This window comes from Conger conger, chromosome 6 (assembly GCF_963514075.1).
Source record: "Conger conger chromosome 6, fConCon1.1, whole genome shotgun sequence".
NCBI classification, from domain to species: domain Eukaryota; kingdom Metazoa; phylum Chordata; class Actinopteri; order Anguilliformes; family Congridae; genus Conger; species Conger conger.
In genome coordinates this window covers 17,553,537-17,573,444 of record NC_083765.1, presented here as the reverse complement: position 1 = coordinate 17,573,444, position 19,908 = coordinate 17,553,537, and the positions used below count along the sequence as shown (strand labels likewise).

Below are 19,908 nucleotides of genomic sequence, written 5' to 3'. Positions count from 1 at the left end.
ATTGATTTCATTCACATGAACTACAAAAAAGCTAAAGTATAAGTCACTTGATAACTATTTTGCTACATAAGACTAAGAGAATAAGACTAAAACTAAATAAGACTGAGAGATTACCAATGAGTTGAGTCTGACCCAATCCCAGATTTATCAATGGGGTAAGACTTCACTTGTCAAACAAAAAACAAGCAATATTTTCTTGAGATAAAAGCATAAGTTTTGAAATCTTGTTACAGGTTTACATTACATTACATTATTGGCATTTGGCAGACGCTCTTATCCAGAGCGATGTACAGTTGATTAGACTAAGCAGGAGACAATCCTCCCCTGGAGCTGGGTTAAGGGCCTTGCTCAAGGGCCCAACGGCTGTACGGATCTTACTGTGGCTACACCTGGATTAGAACCACCGACCTTGCGTGTCCCAGTCATTTACCTTAACCACTACGCTACAGTCGCCCCTTTGTTTAAAAACAAATATTTTTGCAGTGAGCTGAAGAGCTGAAAGCTCTCACCACTGATGAGGAAAAATAACCCTGAACACTGTATGACCTGAACAAAACCACCTTTGAGAGTCCTGAGTTTTGCTAAAGATAGTTTTGTGCATTTAGCAATACACATTTAGTATACTTATATTTTATTATGTTTCTTCAAAATTGTATCACACCTCGTTCAACCTTGGGAACCATTGTGCCTTACGAAAACAAGCACAACATACATAATTTATTTTCAGAGTGAACATCATTTCCCAGTTTATATTATATTTGCCAATTATCTGAAAGTAACCGGCTAATTATTGGAAATAGTTACAGTCAATTGCCAAGCTCCAGGTGAAAACGGCAATGCCCTGGTGAAGATTTTAACTCATTACCTTCTAGTTATAGATTCAGTTCACTGTTGGCTGCTCTACAGGACTGAAACCATGGTTGTGTATGACTCAAAGTAATACCTCCCTCAGGCAAATATTAACTACCCATTTATCCCAGGCATAGTGCAGGGCTGATGCAATGCTTTCTGCTTGTGAATGTGCTTTCTGTGAGAATAATCAGTCCTCAGAGAGGTCTCTCCTTCTGGAGCGCCAGATATGGCTGCTCCTATTTTCCATCTTTTAAACATTAAGTGGTAACATGCATTTGTCCAACCCTGCCCAGCAATCACAATCCTGGTGTCAATGAGGACGGGTTTTAGTGAGGAAGGCCCCTACTAACTGTGCCCTCTGTTTTAATGATTGAGAAGTCCAATTTTATTTTTTGTGCAAAATGTACTTCTCCCTTCCTTATAATTGTCTTTTTTATGTAATACTTGAAAACATTTTATAGGCGGCATTTACATTAAAGTTTTTTATTGATTACACTAACCAACTAAATCTTGTTGGTTAGTGTTTGTTGGATTGAATAATTGTCTAAAGTGCTAACTGATTCTAAAATCTTCATTTCAACAGCTAATATTCAGATATTCAGCTCTTCAAATTCAAATTCAAATTCAAATACCATTGAAGCACATTTTTCTTCCATTGCTTATTTTATAAGCAAAGTATTATTTTATCAACAAAGAAGCATCTATAAAAGGGCTAGAGAACCTTGTTCCCGGAGGGCTGAATCTGTTATTGGATGTCAACTCTGAATTATTTAAGAACCCCAGTCATTTATGTGACATGATATTTTAGTTACATGTATTTATAAGCTCAGTAATTACAGCTGAAAACTGTTTGAGTCTAATCTATGAGTGGACTGGCATTGGTCTAATTGAGACAGTAATTAGTGGAAACAAACCCTGCATATACACCAATCCTCCTGGAATGGGTTCCCCCACCCCTGATCAAGAAGTGTTAACTTTCTTCTGTACTGTTTTACAATAAGATAACACTGCCACCCATTGGTTAGTTTCAATAATACACAAACTAAAGAAACTGCAGTAAAACCTCAGTTCTATCATAACTAGTCTAGATTTCTTATGAAATACAATGGTAGCATTAGCTAATGTACAGATACACTGATTTAACCATACTGGTATGTGCATACACTGGCTTAAATATTACAACTGTCAAATGAATAACATTTTCTGAAGCAGTTCTGTATACATAGATATAATTTTCCACACACATACATTGCACTGCTGCCACATTATTGGCTGATTAAATAATCGCATGAATAAGTAAGTACGGGTATTCTTAATAAAGTGCTAAGTGAGTGTATAATACTTGTAGTTGAAACAGCACCAACATTTTAACCAAGCAGTTACAAAGTATTGTGTCTTCTTTGATCGATAAGTAATTCAATCCAAACCCTGACATTTATTGCTTTGATAAAGCAATGTGCTTGAGTGAAAGCCCCTGCCAGAGATGGTAGATGGAGAGAAAATTGTGAGATTGTCTTATTGTTTTGACAGGCCACCTTTCTGTCCTTCAGCTTGATAGATTTGTCTTTTGGATAAAGTGTATATGGCCACAATGACAACAGCTAAATATACCTGAGGCATAAACTCAATGCCAGGCTACTTATCTTAAATATACTATATGATATTTAAAGGGTAATGAACAGTACATCACAGTAGATATAAAAGACAAATATCCTACATTTACATTTACATTTTAGTCATTTGGCAGACGCTTTTAATCCAAAGCGACTTACAAGTGCATAGGTTCTACCATAAGTCAAAGCATCACATCCAAAAACTAGCAAAATACACATGAAATGCTGTTCTAAACATAGTTGTCATCATAATTGCATTTTTTTTTTTTTTTTTGGGGGGGGGGGGGGTTAGACAAGGATAGGGATATCAGAAAGGAGGGGCAGGGGAAATCAGGAGGGAGGACTAAGGTAGAGTTTGAAAAGGTGGGTTTTGAGTCTGCGTCGAAATAGGGGGAGGGATTCTGCTGTTCTGACAGTGGTAGGCAAGTCATTCCACCACTGAGGAACCAGAACGGAAAACAGGCGTGAACGTGCAGCTCGACGTAGAGCACGTAGAGAGGGAACCGTAAGGCGACCAGAGCTGGCAGACCGGAGCGGTCTAGCTGGGGAGTAGGGAGTGATCAGGGATTGTATGTAAGGTGGGGCAGTCCCCTTAGCAGCCTGAAATGCCAACACTAGGGCCTTGAAACGGATGCGTGCGGCAATAGGAAGCCAGTGGAGGCCAATGAGAAGCGGGGTGACATGAGCCGACCTGGGCTGACTGGTGATCAGGCGGGCTGCAGCATTCTGGACCAGCTGGAGGGGCTTGATGGCACACGCTGGGCTAGGAGGGAGTTGCAGTAATCCAGGCGGGAAATGATGAGCGCCTGGACTAGGAGCTGGGTGGCTTTCTCAGTCAGGAGATGACGGATACAGCGTATATTATACAGAAAGAACCTGCAGGTTCTGGCAGTGGAGGATACTTGTGGAGCCAGGGTGAGGCAGTTATCAAGAGTCACCCCAAGATTCTTTGCCGTACGGGAGGAGGAAACTACAAAGTCCTTAACAGTCAATGAGAGGTCGATTGACGGAGAGGACTTAGCAGGGATGTAGAGAAGCTCAGTTTTGGCAAGGTTGAGCTTCAGGTGATGGGAAGTCATCCACGCAGAGATATCAGCCAAGCAGGCAGAGATCCGTGTGTTGACTTGGGTGTCGGGGGGGAAGGAAATGAAGAGTTGGGTGTCATCAGCGTAGGAATGATAAGAAAAGCCATGGGAAGAGATAACAGAACCAAGAGACATGGTGTATAGCGAGAAGAGGAGAGGCCCAAGAACCGAGCCCTGCGGGACTCCAGTTCGTAGGGGGTGAGGGTCGGAGACTGAGCCCCTCCAAGTCACCTGGTAGGAGCGACCAGAGAGGTAGGAGGAAAACCAAGCGAGTGCAGAACCTGTGACACCCATCCCAGACAGCGATGAGAGCAGAATCTCATGGTTGACTGTATCGAAGGCGGCCGACAGGTCGAGGAAGATGAGGACAGAGGAGAGGGATTTTGCTTTAGCAGAGTGGAGTGCCTCAGTGACCGCGAGCAGGGCGGTTTCAGTGGAGTGGCCACTCTTGAAGCCAGACTGGTTGGGGTCATGGAGATTGTTCTGGAGAAGATAAGTGGACAGTTGGGAGCAGACCGCCCGTTCCAGAGTTTTAGCGAGAAAGGGAAGAAGACAGGCCGGTAGTTGTTCAGGGCAGAGGGGTCAAGAGTGTCTCCATTTGATACATAACATTAGTTAAAAACATCGTAAAAAGAAACTGAAAATGACCCTGCTCATTTAAACCTGCCTGCAGTGGGGTTGTGACAGCCTGGAACGTGTTTTATTCCCATTAGATTAGTTTAGCAAGAAATAATGTTCCGTCTTTGTTCCATTCCATTTCATTCATATTTTCTTCAGCTCTACATTTGCACTTTTAGTCGTTTTTAGTAGCACTACTAGTTTGTTAATAGTAATAATGCCTACATGCCTATGACACATTACCAACTGGTCCTTAGCCCTGTATAATGCTGGGTGGAGGCTGCAGAAAACTGGTATTTCTTTGTACAATGGAATGCAATTCAAAGTTCCAAGCATTAGAGGGCAGTCTCTGTCTCCAAATGCAATTAGCAAAGGCTTTTGTATCAAATGCAATGTTTTCACAGCTTTATACCTGCCAGACATGAGCCCCATCAGTGCCAGGTCCTCCCCCCACTCACTCCCACTAACATGTCCCCTACCCCTTACGCCCCTGCAGCCCAACATCATCTTGAAAGATTGAGGTGTACTGATGTTGCCATAGAGGACCCTGAAAGGACTGAAGGTCTGAACTATTTGGCATCTGGCATCTAAAGTTGACCCACGACATTTCAGTAATGAAATCTCTGACTGCTAGGTCCCCACGCAGGCAATAATTCTGTTTACATTTCATAATTTTGCAGATGCATGGCACTCAGCTCTAATTACCTGACCCGACTAAATAAAGATTCTGTGCACAGTTTATTCAAATGTCAGAATAATTGCATTTCTTATTAGATTCAAGGTGACACATCATCTGCCTTGTCTTTAAAGGTGCAATATTCCAGTTTGTTTTTCAATGAAGGAGTCTCACAAGCATTTTTAAGAAGTGGAATGTGAAGCAATACTTGTTTTGTCCACTCACAGTCTCTATTTTGAGCAGCACACAGCATATAATTTCAGTACGGCAGATAAAGACACCGTCATCGCCAACACAACAAAGCAGTATGCATTCATTGTGAGATAGAATATTGTGGGGGTGCGTGCGTGCGTGTGTGTGTGAAAATAAATATATTTTTTAAATCAAGACAATTTACTGAAAATGTATATATGTATAAGACTGGGAGGAGGAACATATTTACTCACCATCTTGGCTGGGAGTCAGAGAACGGAATTCCCTGGCTGTGAAGATGAGGTTTTCAACTCCCCTTGTTAGGAGAAGTAGATGTGGGGGAGGAAAGTAAAACAGCTGACAGAGAGAGTGCTTATAACTCACTGCAAAACTCTCAAAGTCCCAAAATCAGCAAAATATCAATTACTAATAACAATCAGTCATAATAAAAATTCCAACATACTGTATTTCAAAGAGGTAAAGAAAAAGCTGGAGTTGTTCTTAGCAACACAGTATGATACTGTACATTAGGGTCTTTTTTTAATGAACATGTTTAACATGTAGGCAGGTCATCACTGCAAAAGATAGTTGAGTTCTTAGTTGACCTTCCTGGTTAAATGAAGGTTAAATAGAATAAATAGCATGTTTTCAAAAAGGTCAAAATGTTTCTCCACCATGATAGACATAAAAGAACAAATGTGTGTAATATGTGGCTGTTGGTCGACAATAAAATTATCTTCTCCCTTCCTCCTCTACAATTATTAAATCTTTTTTTAGTTTGGTTAAAAGTGAGTAATTATTCCAAAGAATTCATTGTGTCACTCATATCTGGTTGCTTGGAGAGGGATGAACTTTGTGATTTGATCATTATTTGAGAACAAATTCAGAACACTCAACGAGAAAGCTCAGTGTGGGAGTACTTAGGAGAGTATAGATGATTTTCAGCATTATGACAAAAGATAATGTCAAAGATATAAGACATCCATACATTGTAATTAAATAAATAAGCATGTTCTTTCTTACAGCAGATAGAGCTGCACAGGCCCTCTAATTACCTCAGTATGACGCAAGAGGGGCAGGGCCACTGAATCAGAGCTGTCTCATAGTTTAGCTGCATTGACACAGAGATTCTGCTTCAGTATTAATAACGGTAACAACAGTGTCCTACAAAGACATGGACTTCAGCATTCTCCCTTCCTCACAATAAAAGAATGAATTTATCTTTAACAGTTGCCAGTCCAGCTTGTCAGAAGCCCACGGTGAAATGGTACTAGGTTGTACTAGGCTACAGCAAGGCTACATCGAGGAAACTTGTAGAATATACACTCACCGAGCACTTTATTAGGAACATTTTTACTTTATTACACCTGCTTATTCATCCAAATATGTAATCAGCCAAGTTTGTGGCAGCAGTGCAATGCATACAATCATGTAGATACAGGTCAGGAGCTTCAGTTAATGTTCACACCAAACAACAGTTTGGGGAAAAATTATTGTTGGTGGCAGATAGGGTGGTTGGAGTATCTCAGAAACAGCTGATCTCCTGGGATTTTCATGCACACTAGTCTCTAAAGTTTGCAAAGCATGGTACAAAAACAAAAAAATTCCAGTGAGCAGCAGTTGTTGAAACGCCTTGTTAATGAGCGATGTCAGAGGAGAATGGCTAGACTGGCCAAAGCTGACAGTAACGCAAATAATCACACATTACAACAGTGGTATGCAGAAGAGCATCTCTGAACACACATCATAACTGAATGTGTGTAAGTCGAATAAAATGCTCAGTGAGTGTATATGTGATAGCAGGTAATAGCAGTTAGTATGCAGCAGACAGTGAACTGTAGATCTCTAGGTCAGTGGTTCTTAACCTGGGTTCGATCGAACCCCAGGGGTTCGTTGAGACAGTCTCAGGGGTTCAGCAGGGGTCAAGACACACACAGTATAGCCATTGTGCACTAATAAAATATATACCTATGTTTTGAAGAAATCATATTTAATTTTTCCAATTACAAAGGGTTCGGTGAATGCACTGATGAAGCTTGCAAGGTTCAGTACCTCCAATAAGGTTAAGAACCACTGCTCTAGGTAGAAGTTGTTGAACTCATGGGAACTCACGTGAAAAGATGCACACAAGTAATTCTGCATCTTTGCAAAAGCAGTGCTCCACAGTGGTTCCAGCATCCTCAGAAACAGGCATCCCTCAAATGGTTTGTAAAAAAAACAAATAAATAAATAAATAAACTCCACCGCATGACGTGCTGATAGTTGCTATGCAGCAAAGAAAAACAAGTGGGTAAGGGTCTGTCAATCTGGAAAAGAGTAGATGTGCACTTCATGAGCACTTCAATTGCACAAGAATTCTTTCACTCTCACATGCCAAAAGAAGTGTTTTAGCACACGCTCACAAGAGCCAATCGCATCCTGATGACCAGCAAGGCAGTCACCATGAACAAGAGACATCACTTCATTGCTGAGTACAGATGGAACAACAATCTGATAATCTACTTTATAGACGTTTTGAACTGAAGCGTCGATTGCTCTCCATTTTCTCATCAAAACACCACCTTTCACAAGGTACCCATTTGGCACCAAAGAAATTTCCCCTTGCATTTTCAAAGAGAGAAATAACGTCTTTCCTCTGCTTAGAAATCAGCTCCTCTAAAACCCCTCGACACCATCAATCTTACTGTCTCCCATTGCTGATTTTACCCTTGATGAAGCGTTGTCTACAGTAAAGCTGTATCAGGAGCATATTAGTGTGCAGGCTTCCTTCTTCTCATTGTTCCTCGTCTGTAACAGTAGAGGGAGACTGTAAATCAGAGCTTTGTAAAGAGTCACTTTGTGAAGAGTTTGTGAAGTCATAGGCGCCATCTGACTCATAAACATTGCAAGCCTTCAGTGTCGGGGCAAGTCACAAGTCCCTTGGACACCATGACAGCACAGGCAGGAAATACATCAGGGTTTTTCTGTGTAAGTTTGTCAGGGCATTTGACAAGAGGGAACAGGCTTCATCTCATGGCTAGCCAAAATTCTGCCCCCAGCTAAGTCATTTCCTAAAATGAAGGGTACATGTCCTCAATAGTGCGACCCACCACAAGGTCAGGCCTGAGCAGAATAGCATGCAGTGGCACGTCAATGGAGCCCATTTCAGATCCCTGTGCAGGGACACTGGTGCCTAAGGAGGTCCTCTCTGACAAAGGCAATATATCCTCCACAATGAAAGACTGCAGCACCAGTGTCTCTCTGTATTTTCATTGGTTTCAGAAAAACAGGCTCATTGGGAATAGCATAGGAATAGCATGTAGTCCTGGAGAGCAACATCCTTTCTAGGGGATGACAATGCTCAGGAAAGGACATTTTCATAGGAGAAACCCCTTTTCAGGATTCCTTCCTTTTCTTCAGGAACGGACAATCATATTACATTACATGAATGTAACAAGCAGTTGTTCATGACGTGACCAAGTGTCTTACAACAGTAATGCACTCTCCCTTTGGATCCCAGGTCCTCCTGCTTTCCACTGCCTGTTCAATCCTTGTGTTTGTTAAAATTGATGGAAACACGCTTAGGCAAAAAGCCTCTAAACTCCACAATAATGATTTGCAGAGGCGTTCAAACGTATTATACCCTTGTTCAGTTCCCCAGTGGTAAAACATACCCTCCTTCTTATGAGCAAAGGTTTAGCTATCGGCTTTCCGATACTGCCAAAACTTCTGACAATAAGCCTTGTGTAAATACTCATATGCCCTCAGCACTGCAGATTTCACCACCTCAGAGTCCTAGGCTTTACCAACCAACACACGCTGCAACAACAGCGGCCTGGCATCCCTAGACCACCTGAAAATTGATATGGCAACCCGAACATTGAGAAATATTTATCTACATGAAAAATATTTTTTCTGATCAAATTCAAGTGGCTGTACTATTCAAGCCGGTACAGTAGCTTTCATCTCTAACTCCCCTAAGCACACATTCACCTCCAACTTTCCTCTCTGCCCTAAGCGTTTACTTCCAATTTCTTGTTGTTTAAGCTGAACCATAGCGCACTCTTTCTTAATAAGGGTTGATTTCCTAATGTTAGCACCCACAGACAGTATTTGCTGTTATAGCAATCAATCCATTACCTCACTGTAATGACCTTACTGTTTTGTCACAGAGTTGACCACATTTTAAGGTAGTGCTATTAACAGAAGGTCAACTATACAGCAGCTGTCCAACTGAATGTTGGGTCATTGGCAAAATATCCACAGAAACACAGGCTGGCAGAATTCAAAAGTAAAGAGTTGTGTCTCTAAATGCGCACAACAGTTAAATAACAAAATCACAACACTCGTCTGGTATAGGTATGTGGTATGTGGCAAGACAGGGTACCTCAAAGTGACACACCAAGCTAGTGCTACGAGTGGGACCCAATGTAATACCAAGCAACAAAGTAACACTTACAAACGAGAAAAATTATACCATAAACTATACACAAAGTAATACTTAGCGAGAAACCATGCAACAAATCACAATGCTGGCACCACATAGCTGCCAGAAATAGAAACAAGCAATAAAGCAGAATAAATTGAAAATCTGTGGTTCAATCCCGGATGAGCCCCCAATCTGTTATGACCCAAAATCCACCATGTTACAATATACCAAATACACCAAACCACAACTTGAAAGGGGACCCAGCTGAGACAAAACTGATGTTTTCAAAGGATGTGTAAAAAATGTATGCATAAAAGCAATATCACACTCAAGGTGGCTGTGATTGGCTTTGGTGCTCAGCCAACAGCCTATTGCCTATGACTGCACTTCTTATTGCCCAATAAGTCAATGCTGTTTGTTCAACTTTCTCATTATGATGGTACTCACAAAAAATGTGGAGCCTTGGGGGAAGTAAGAATATTCCCCAATGTTCCTGAAATGTTTTCTCTTAACTGGCCTGATAGGTGTAGAAAATACTTTTCGCACCTCGGAAGATGGGTTCGCCTCTTCCATTCAGTGACGTCATGCTGCGCCTGGACCCACACACTTCACCGGGCAAACAAGCAGACAGAGACACTGCGTGACAGCATAGCCTCTTCCCCAGTCCTATGAAAAAGTAATTACATGGGGGAAAACAGCAGAAAGAACCTTCTGGGCTCAGAGGGCATCACGCTGGCTCTGTCACTGTGAATGAAAATGAGGTGGAGCATGAGGGCATGCCTTCACCTCACATCAGACCACCAGCTGCTTTAAGCACAGCCTGATTGCCATAGACACATTGAGATAATGGGCTTTTAATAAACAGGACTCAACCCCTGTGATTATTGATAATTTACCTGGGATCTACATGGCTCAATTGCACTTCTTAGCACCGCTTGAATCCTCTTCTTATGAGCCTTTCGGAGAATGCCCGTGCCGGAAGGCACTGTGGGAGGTATCAGGGATCACTGCAAACAGAAGAATCTGAAGAAATTGAAACATTGCAAACATGTTCTAATAAAATAAGAAGGGCCTGTCGCATCCATTATAATCCATTATACAGCAAACTAAAGTCCAATTAAAGCTAATTTAAAGTATAAAGTAAGTGTGCACATTTCCCTCATCATTACACAACAAGGATGTTCTACTGGGTTCATGTCTGGTGACTGTGATGGGAATGTCATTTTAGAAAACTCCCCTTGTTCTTGTGAATGTATTCTTGAAAAAGAAGCTAAATTGACGTATCATAATGGCATTATTCCTTGATAAATAATGAAATCAACCAGGATTTGGTAGTGTCTCAGATTTTGGTAGTGTCTCAGTACAGGATATTGGTTCAGAAGGACCATAGTTAGAATTGTTATGAACAATCTTAAAAGGAAACACAGTTGTGTTTGGCAGTATCTGTTCTGGGAGCCCCCCTGGCCATCTACACAAGCATACATGGATAAGGCAGGGATAAGGCATTTCAATTAGTTATAAATTAAAATACAGATGAAAAACACAGATCCCCTGAACTTCTCTGTAACATGCCTCTTAACTCAAAATGTAATTGTTTTCCTCTTAACCTTGATTACATCTTTTTTCTCTTGAGAATATTTAGAGCAGTAGAGAATGGCATGCTCTATAGTTTCTTCACATTTCCCTGTGTTATGTTTTCTCATTATAAATAACTTACTGAGAAGTCGTGTCGAAGTCTTGATATTATTGCTTCTTCTCTTCTGTTCCTGTGCATCTCACTCCCACTGCTTTTCCTTCATCTCATGTTTAATCATATCCTTAACCTATGTTTATATTTATATCCAAAATGTATCTGCCAACTCATTTCCTTTCAATCCCGCAGGAGCAGGTACCCTAATGAACCCTCAGTCCCATCATTTCATATTGTGATATTTCCATCATGATATCTTCTCTGACCTGAGCATATAAATAATCTCCACCTATTTCATGACCAATCATTGAGCTCTGGACAATAACAATAACAGCTACTTCAACTCTACTACCATCATTATTTGATGCATCTGTAAGAATTTTAAGAAAATTATAATATTTTATGTCTTTAATATACTGTATAACTCGTTGAAACAAAAGAATGGGTTCTCCTTTCTGAAGAAGGACATGCCTCTCACATCTTTCTCCAGATACACTGAGCGATATGGACATGTTCAATTGTTCAATACATTGTATCTTTCTGAGTAATAAGAGATTATGAATTAGATTAGCATTAGCGTTCTAGCATTATGGCAGATTGGGCTGCTTGTCAGACTTGGGAATAAGCCAGATGTTGCTTGGCTACATAAAGATTGATACAGCATAGACAATACACCCTTGACATAGTACAAATTATGTAAAAACAAGACATTCATTAGTATGCAAATCAAGATGTCTAAGTTGAGATGCCTTTGATGTGGAAATCTATGATGTTGTTAGCCTTTTTTCATCCCTGACAAAAATTGCATGCCATTTTACTTGGCCCTCTGCAGTGTGTTTACAGTAGGGGATGATCTCTGACCTGCTGCTTCTATCTCAGCGGCTGGATTGACCAGTGGGGGTTACTCGTGTGTCAGAAGATGCTTTCATCCCAGCCAACGGAAACCCTCCCTTCCCTGTACAGCAAAAGTCATGTGATGATATCCTCTACACATTTTATTAGGTAATTGATTCCCTTGGCCAGGGTTATAAAATAAACCTTTGAGCTGAAATTTCTCCCTGGCATATTACGGAGTTAGGTGTCCTTCTGTTAGATGTCCTTTCCACTTACCTTGCTTTCATTAAGACATTTCTCACTGACTGTGATAGTGTACTCTGGGCTCATGGGCTCAGCAAACAAAGGGGTATCAGTACCCAAAAAAGGACCACAAGCTAAAATCATGTTTACAATACACAGGTCATACAAGGAAAATAGAATCTAATTAAAAAGGGTGAACAAGAGAGCAATTAAGTGTCAAACTCAAGCAGAAATGAGATAGTGGGCTTTTTTTATTGATGAGAACCTTGTTTTGCTCATTTAAATCCAGGCTGGCTTCTGTGATTACCTTCAGATCAATAGAGGACATCAATTGTACCCTTTGCCCTGGGGGCAAATTTGTGCTATATCATTTGGACACACAAAAAGAATAATGAAGGTGACCCGGATGCCCTGAAATAAAGCCATGTTACCCCTTATCCTGGAATGCTCAACTCAGTCTGAGTTTCGAACTTACCAAAGTGGTCATGGCTTACAAAAAGACAAAATTGAGAATAGGTACTTACATGGGGTACTGTAACTAGTACATGACATGGACAAAGTGTGGAAAAACTAGGGACAAAAAAGTGAACTAGTTCAAAATATTTCACAGAGCCCATGGAATCTGCCGATCTCTCATCTCTGAAATTGACAAAAGGAAAATATGCTTTTCTCTAATCTTTGGGTCCTCGTCCTAAAATAGAACAAGCCTAATTTTCTACTAACATTAATATTTGGAAATGAAAAATGAACGCAGCTGTTATCCCTCACAATCATTGCATAAAAATAAGAGCTAAGGCAGTGAATTAGAATCTATAGCTGCAGTTCTCATCAAAAACAAAACAGAATCAAGGTCAAAAGGATTCATGAGAATGTGTAAAACCAGCCAAATAGATGAAATTAAGCAGCCACAGTTCAGCTGAGAATAAGAGTGTGATCCTCTTGTGTTCTTTGACGCCTACAGAAAATTGGAGTGGATCTACAGTGCTTGAACTTTCTCACAGCATATTCTGGTATTATTCATGGCATTGCGTCAAAATCAGTCCCACGTTAATTATGTGATATATTGATATTTCAAAAACTCTAATCCACCTTCCTATCTTTGAATGCAAAACACATTTGGGGCTTTAAACCCTGTAGTAATGAATGGAGCCAGATGATGTGCAGTTTAATCTCCTCATTAAAAGCCTCTGTCTCACACAGGATCAATTGTAGCTTTGGCTTTGCTTGTATTGCAGATTCCCCTACCTGATTTGGAAACATTTTCATATAAGACAATATTGTACTAAATAGGGTTTATTTAATTCATGTGGATAATCTCTGTGTAATCTCTTTGAGATTGAGTATTGTTATGAGTTCATGTGATCATGCCTGCTTCTCACCACCTGGGCTTGGGCCACCCCCTGCTGTGTCCTGTGTTATGTGAGGGAATATTATGTTTGCATAGCAGGTGTCTGGAGTACAGAAGGGATAGCAACACTAGAATGTGCTGATGGTGTGGTATGTGATCAATCTCAGTGCATTGGGGTTGAGAATAAAAAAGAATGCAATGTTCTCTCATGGGTAGATTTAATCATTTTTTCAAGTGAACAAAATGGAATACAGAATCTGCAAAGGGCAGGATTAATGGCCATTCCTAACAATGTTCCTGCAAGCTGAAGCACAGCTTGATCCTCTGTGTTAGTCATGCAATGCAGTTCAGGGGATGCACATAAATGTACTCGAAGAATGTTTTCTCTCCAAAGTGAATGTTATAAGGAAGGAGCAAAATATATGTTAGTACAAATGTGATACTCTTTTTAATACATATTATTGTCATTTTTCATGGTCATGTATTATGTCTCTGTTATAGCATAGCTGCACAGCTGGATTTTAAAACACCGGTTTAAACCACTAGATCAACAATGTAACATTATCAATATCTTGGATATATATTTTTTTAATCAGTAAAATGCTACCTTGATGAATAAAAGTATCAATTTATTTCAAAAACATACACATTTCTCAGAGATTCCAAACTTTTGAATGGTAGTGTATCTTACTGGAGTACTGGCGGTCCATGTATCACTCATCCAAATAGTTCACATTGATTAACTCCAATGCCTACGTAGCTGACATTGGACTGCACAACTGAACACCGTTTGCATTCCTTTCCAACAATATCAATGTGTTTAAATAATTCCATGAGTTCCATGGGGTGGAGTTCTGATCATGCTCATTATCTGTGCAAACATTACTTTAAACACTCAATGAAACTATTCATTTTCTGTAGGCTATATACAGTTTCAATAATGTTAAATAATATACTTTTAAATAATGGTATTCAGTTTGGACTGGAGGACGCACTGATGGTTTCAAACAAAATAGTAACCCCTAAAACGGTATGGGTAAAATAAAGTTAAATGTTTTGTCATTTGTAAATCAGGAGTAAATTACATAATATATACAAGACGAGTGATTTAAGATGCTAAGTATCCATCTCACTGTCGTGTTTTAGGTTTATAAAGCTACGGTTGATATATGTAGCCCCATTCCAACATTTCTTCTACATAAGGCTGCTTATTTGGAACCTACTACCCACTATGTTTTGTATAACATTTCGTGTGTTTTGCTACTTTTCCAATGGCTTCATTATATATGTTCATTAAATGTCACGAGACACGCCCGCTGCAGAGCCGAAAAAGACATTGCCAGGGTATTCAATCCCTTTTCTTAAAATATACACGAACTACCCAGGAAGTTTACGCAATGAGTCACCCATGCAGGCTTTCTTACGTATGAAGAAATCAATGGCTGAGGAGGAGCAAACGAATTTAAAATGACCAGGAATCGTGTGGAATAGATAAAAGTGAGAGTACTGCAAGGAGAGGGCATTTGAACAAGAATCGTCGAAAAACAGAACAGAACTTCGTTCAGGACCATGGAAAGCTCAACACTGTGGACGATAACCCTGGTTGTGCTGTTGTCTGTCGTTAGTGGGGCTGAAATTGACGATTCGGAATTGAATTTGAATTTAGATACAAGAGCCTTAACGGACTTCTACCCTAATGATCCTAACCTGACCAACGAAAAACAGCTCGTAAGTTTTCTTTTTTGTTTCCAAAGCAGTTTATGGCAAGAAACATTTTGTTGTTATAATAATTAACTTTTGAGGATTTATAATTATGCTGTTATATAAAATTATGACATACTGAACTATCAACTTACAAATTAAGAGAGGAGATGCATTATCCAATAAATGTTTGTTATGTAATTTCAACAGCTTGGTGCTCTCCAAGAAGTTCTGGAAAAACTGCAGAGTAAAAGAATTTCGCCATGGGAAAAGAAATTTGGTCAGGTTCCTACGGTAAATATAAGATGCTGAGTATTAACAGACTACTTTTAAAAAAAAATCACTTAAACAGCAGGATGCAGTCTATTGTCAATCTATATGTCTCTGTAACTGCTGCCTTAGTGAGAAATTCTCAGTGCAAAATAAAGTCATACGTCATTAACGACGTCTTTACCGGAGTTGCCTTTTGGATGCAGTTATTCATTAGCTAGTGCTGGGACTTCACACCCAAAGCTGACTGCTGCTCCAACACTCCCTTCTCCAACTTCAAACGCTTTGTTTTTTAGTTTTAGAGTGATTGAGACAGACGAAAGAAGAGTTCAGTCACAATAATGTTAATAATGTATTGGGTTGCAATACAGTGTGTTCTTTCTCTATCCTCTACAGTGCGACGTAGGGGAGCAATGCGCGGTGAGAAAAGGATCTCGAATCGGCAAGATGTGCGACTGTCCACGCGGGGCGTTTTGCAACTTTTTTCTGCTCAAATGCCTGTGAAAAATATTGATTTGAAAAGTATCGTACTTTACGGTCGGGTGTAATAGAAATGGATTTACCATACATTCAAAGTATACAAATATTATTTGCATAATTTTGTAACAGAACAATAATACTCTATTGTCTAATACGCGCCATTCTATTGAAGGAATGGCGCGTTTGATAGCGATGGGGTATTAGATGACAAGAACTCACGAATATTATTGAAATACTTTACTGTCAGCTGTAAGTAAAATGTATGACTATTAAAATATGTCATATCTTGTTTTGTAAAGTGTGGTCTGTGCATCAACTATTTTTGCTGACATTTACAAACTGTCAGGGTGAAGGCAATGAACTACCAGACAGAACGTGCGCGCGGAGACATTGGACAGTTTTTCCACATTGTGCACGGTGCAGCAGTATTTCCATTCAGTTTAACACCATGGCACGTCTTAAAGCAGGGCTGCCCAACCCTGTTCTTGGTGATCTACTGTCCATGTTTTCACTCGAACCCGAAAGAAGTACGTGTTCGACAGCTAGAGGTCTCGTTGAACTGCTACTAGAATTAAGTGTGCCAAATTATAGTTGAAATGAAAACATACAGGACGATATGATCAGGAACAGCCTTGGATTAAAGCGTTTGGAAAAAAATCTCAATTTGTTATTGAGAACGTTACACCATGTGCATACAGTACAGGTGCTACACATAAATACATACATGCACGGAATTACAGCAAGTGTGTTAAACGTTAATTTAAGGGCGTTTATCCTATTAAATCATGCATGCTATTAAACAATTTCCAGTCAGCCCTTAGACAATTTCTGTGAAAAAAATATATCTTAGGGTGTTCATACTACAGATACCTATTACGATCCTGCAATTGCCAACAGTGCCCTTCCCTGGAGACAGGTATAAAAATAGATAATTGTTCATAGATTGCATAATACATATTTCATGAGCAAATCCATTTATTATCTAAGAGAGAGTACAAAAAATTCCCACGATTGCTTTTTCCTGTTCTGTGTTAAGTGCTCTAGTCTTAAAATTACTTTTAACCTCATAGTACTTCTCTTGGAGCTGACGTAATACAGCTTTGTTTTTTAACACCAGATGATGTATGGTCCAGATGGAAATTCACGCCACAGATACATTTCTGCCAGGGGTGTTCAATCCTGAAGGATATAAAATAACCCTTTGCACAGAAAATGAATGGTCATTTGTTCTGGAGAGTGATCCATTGGGATAACAAGACCACCCTCTGTGTGCCGAAACACTGGAAGATTGGACATCGACAACTCAAGAGCGTCCCTCAGAAATATCCAGTGATTCAGCATAGAGGTTTAAAATTGCAAGTCAGAATTTACAAAGTAATCAGCTCATTAAATGTATGGGTACCTGCCATTCATTGGTACAAATACTAATGTTTAAGTATAAAAGTATTTCTCATAACTATGTTAGGTCAATGGTCACTTATGTCAATCATGTTGTATTTGAGAAAGAGCATGGAAAGTTATTTGCTGTATTGAGTCAGTAGTGTTTGGCAGGTTCATGGAGCCAAAGGGGCTAAGTGATGCTGGCAGACAGACAGACAGCGAGCAGTCGACACTGGAGAGTGAGGGAGAACAGATGAGCAACTGAAATTAGCTGAATACATTTAACAACTGAGTCACAATACAATATGTCCGCAGAAATGTGATGAATAACATAGTCATCATGTCAAATACATACACCAACAGCTGACTTAAACATATAGTAAGAACATTTCAGGCAGTGCATGAGCTTCAGGGGAATAGGCAAACACTATTATTAAATGTAAAAGTAAATGTGTAGGGCAAATCAGTCAGAGATTTCAAACAGAGTAATCTTTACTCACTTCCTTTGACATGACAAAGTCATTCATAGACTAAAGAGAGAAAAACTCATATCCATTAGCCAGTGTACAAAACTGAGAGGCATTTATAGCAATACAATTTAGTTAAAGGTTCATGAGATATCATATCATATAGATGTCTTTAGAGTATGAAGTTTGTGCACCTCATTTCTGTTTTTGTTTTTTTCACTGGGGACTCATCCATTGCTGTTGTATGTGGGTTTTACTAATTAACTGCAATTTAGCTATCTGTTCCGCTGCTACCTCTATGGCTTTGAAGTTCTGTTGTTTAATCTCCCTCTAAACCACAACGTGTCATAGCTGTCATTCTAATTCATCAGTGACTCCACCCTAGCAACAGACAGCTCAATCTCTGATGAAGAATGAAGATGAATTAAAGCAACAAATAGCCTTTGGATCAAAAAGTACAAGTCCTACTCATGTGTGCCACAGGGACCCTCCTCTTATAAAGCCTGGCATTAAGTCACTAAGACAAGCCCCCGTGTATCCCCAGCAGTCAATCAAGCCCACCGTCTATCTGACTACTTTCACACTCTGTTCATTTCATTTATGCTTATCAATAATTACCACAGTTCCAGGAGGGATCTCTCTCATGGGCAAAGTTGGGCAAGTGGATGTATCTGGAATTAGAATCTGCAGTCTGGTTTCTCTCACACACACACTTACAACACACACAAATGCATGTGGGCACTCTATCTCTCTCTCTCTCTCTCTCTCTCTCTCTCTCTCACACACACACACACACACACACACACACGGCACACACACAGCTGACTAATAAAGATCTATGAAAAAATGATAAAAGCTGTCACTTGGAGAAAACACTGCGAGCTGAAGAGCTGACATTTCTATTACAGGGGCGATGAAGCTGGATGTTGATGATGCTTGACAATTAAAAGTCACTACGGGATTATTATACTCAAATAAAAGATGTCTAAAATTAACTACACCCAGTGACAAAAACATTCTTGTCAACAAGTCAATAAAAATAAGGTATTACATTTTAATTCTTAAATGAATACCAATGTAAGTGTAAAATAACTGTAATTATGAATGCCAGAGAGCTAGTTCCAGCAGCTAAAATCAATAAATTGTTTAATTAACATGAGGAATAATTATCAGGATTCAAACGACCTCCCTTGATTAGAAGAGACAATCTTTGACTTCTTCAACCAGGGGGCATCTCCAATTAAATTATATGGCAGTGGACAGACTTATGCCTTAATTGACTTAATCAATGTTCTAAGTCTATGGCTGTTTTTCTTGCCTCATTATACGTATGTGCTTGCCAAGTTGCCAAGGACTAGAGAATCTTGATGTAAGTACAAATACATATTACCAGTGTATAATCTGAAAAATACTGAAATAAAACAGAGCACTATTTTAAAACCACAACAGTTGTGCTGCTCACTGCTCACTCACTTCCCTGCAAAGAAAAATGCTTTAATGTAAAATTGCATAGGCAGATTACCCTGTCATGAAGTCCTGTAGTGACAAACCCAGAAGGGCTCTGCAGTATTGCTACTCTAAAAATGTAGTGCAATGTATTCCACAAATATTATATTGGTCCTGTAGCTGTAATATAATATTCCTACCACATAATTATGACTCTCTTCATTATGTTTTATTTATTTATTTATTTTTTAATCCATTTGACCATATAGATCCAAATTTGTATATTTGTATACATCTCTACAAGCACTGTCTTCAAACACTACACAGGCCATGATAATTAATAGTGTTTGACCAAAGGAAGACAGATATTGGATATTCACATGTTTAGGGGACCACAATTTTTCTTTGTTGTGCCCAGTCAACACAAATGAACAAAATAAAAAAGGATGGTATGTATTTGAAATCCTCACCTTATTTAAATGAGGATGTATGTCCAATGTAATAAACATAGCCATCATGAGCCCACAGGAAGATTTACACAGTGGGAGAGAAGGGAATACAAAAAGTGCAATGCCTGCCCTCTACAGGCTTAAGAAACAATTGTC

The 19,908-nt window shown here is 39.6% G+C and overlaps 1 protein-coding gene across 1 annotated transcript; it reads left to right on the top strand.

Moving 5' to 3' along the window:
- Positions 1 to 15,041: 15,041 nt before the first annotated feature.
- LOC133131196 (cocaine- and amphetamine-regulated transcript protein-like) lies at positions 15,042 to 16,308 on the top strand. Its single transcript, XM_061246429.1, has 3 exons — positions 15,042 to 15,287; positions 15,471 to 15,554; positions 15,927 to 16,308. Exons 1-3 carry the CDS (start codon positions 15,129 to 15,131, stop codon positions 16,032 to 16,034), a joined length of 351 nt encoding a protein of 116 aa, XP_061102413.1. The 5' UTR covers positions 15,042 to 15,128; the 3' UTR covers positions 16,035 to 16,308.
- The last annotated feature ends 3,600 nt before the right edge of the window (positions 16,309 to 19,908 follow it).

Coding starts and splice junctions, on each gene's coding strand:
- LOC133131196 (XM_061246429.1), top strand. CDS start 15,129: ATGGAAAGCTCAACACTGTGGACGATAACCCTGGTTGTGCTGTTGTCT. Junction 15,288..15,470: donor TGACCAACGAAAAACAGCTC/GTAAGTTTTCTT, acceptor TAATTTCAACAG/CTTGGTGCTCTCCAAGAAGT. Junction 15,555..15,926: donor AATTTGGTCAGGTTCCTACG/GTAAATATAAGA, acceptor TATCCTCTACAG/TGCGACGTAGGGGAGCAATG.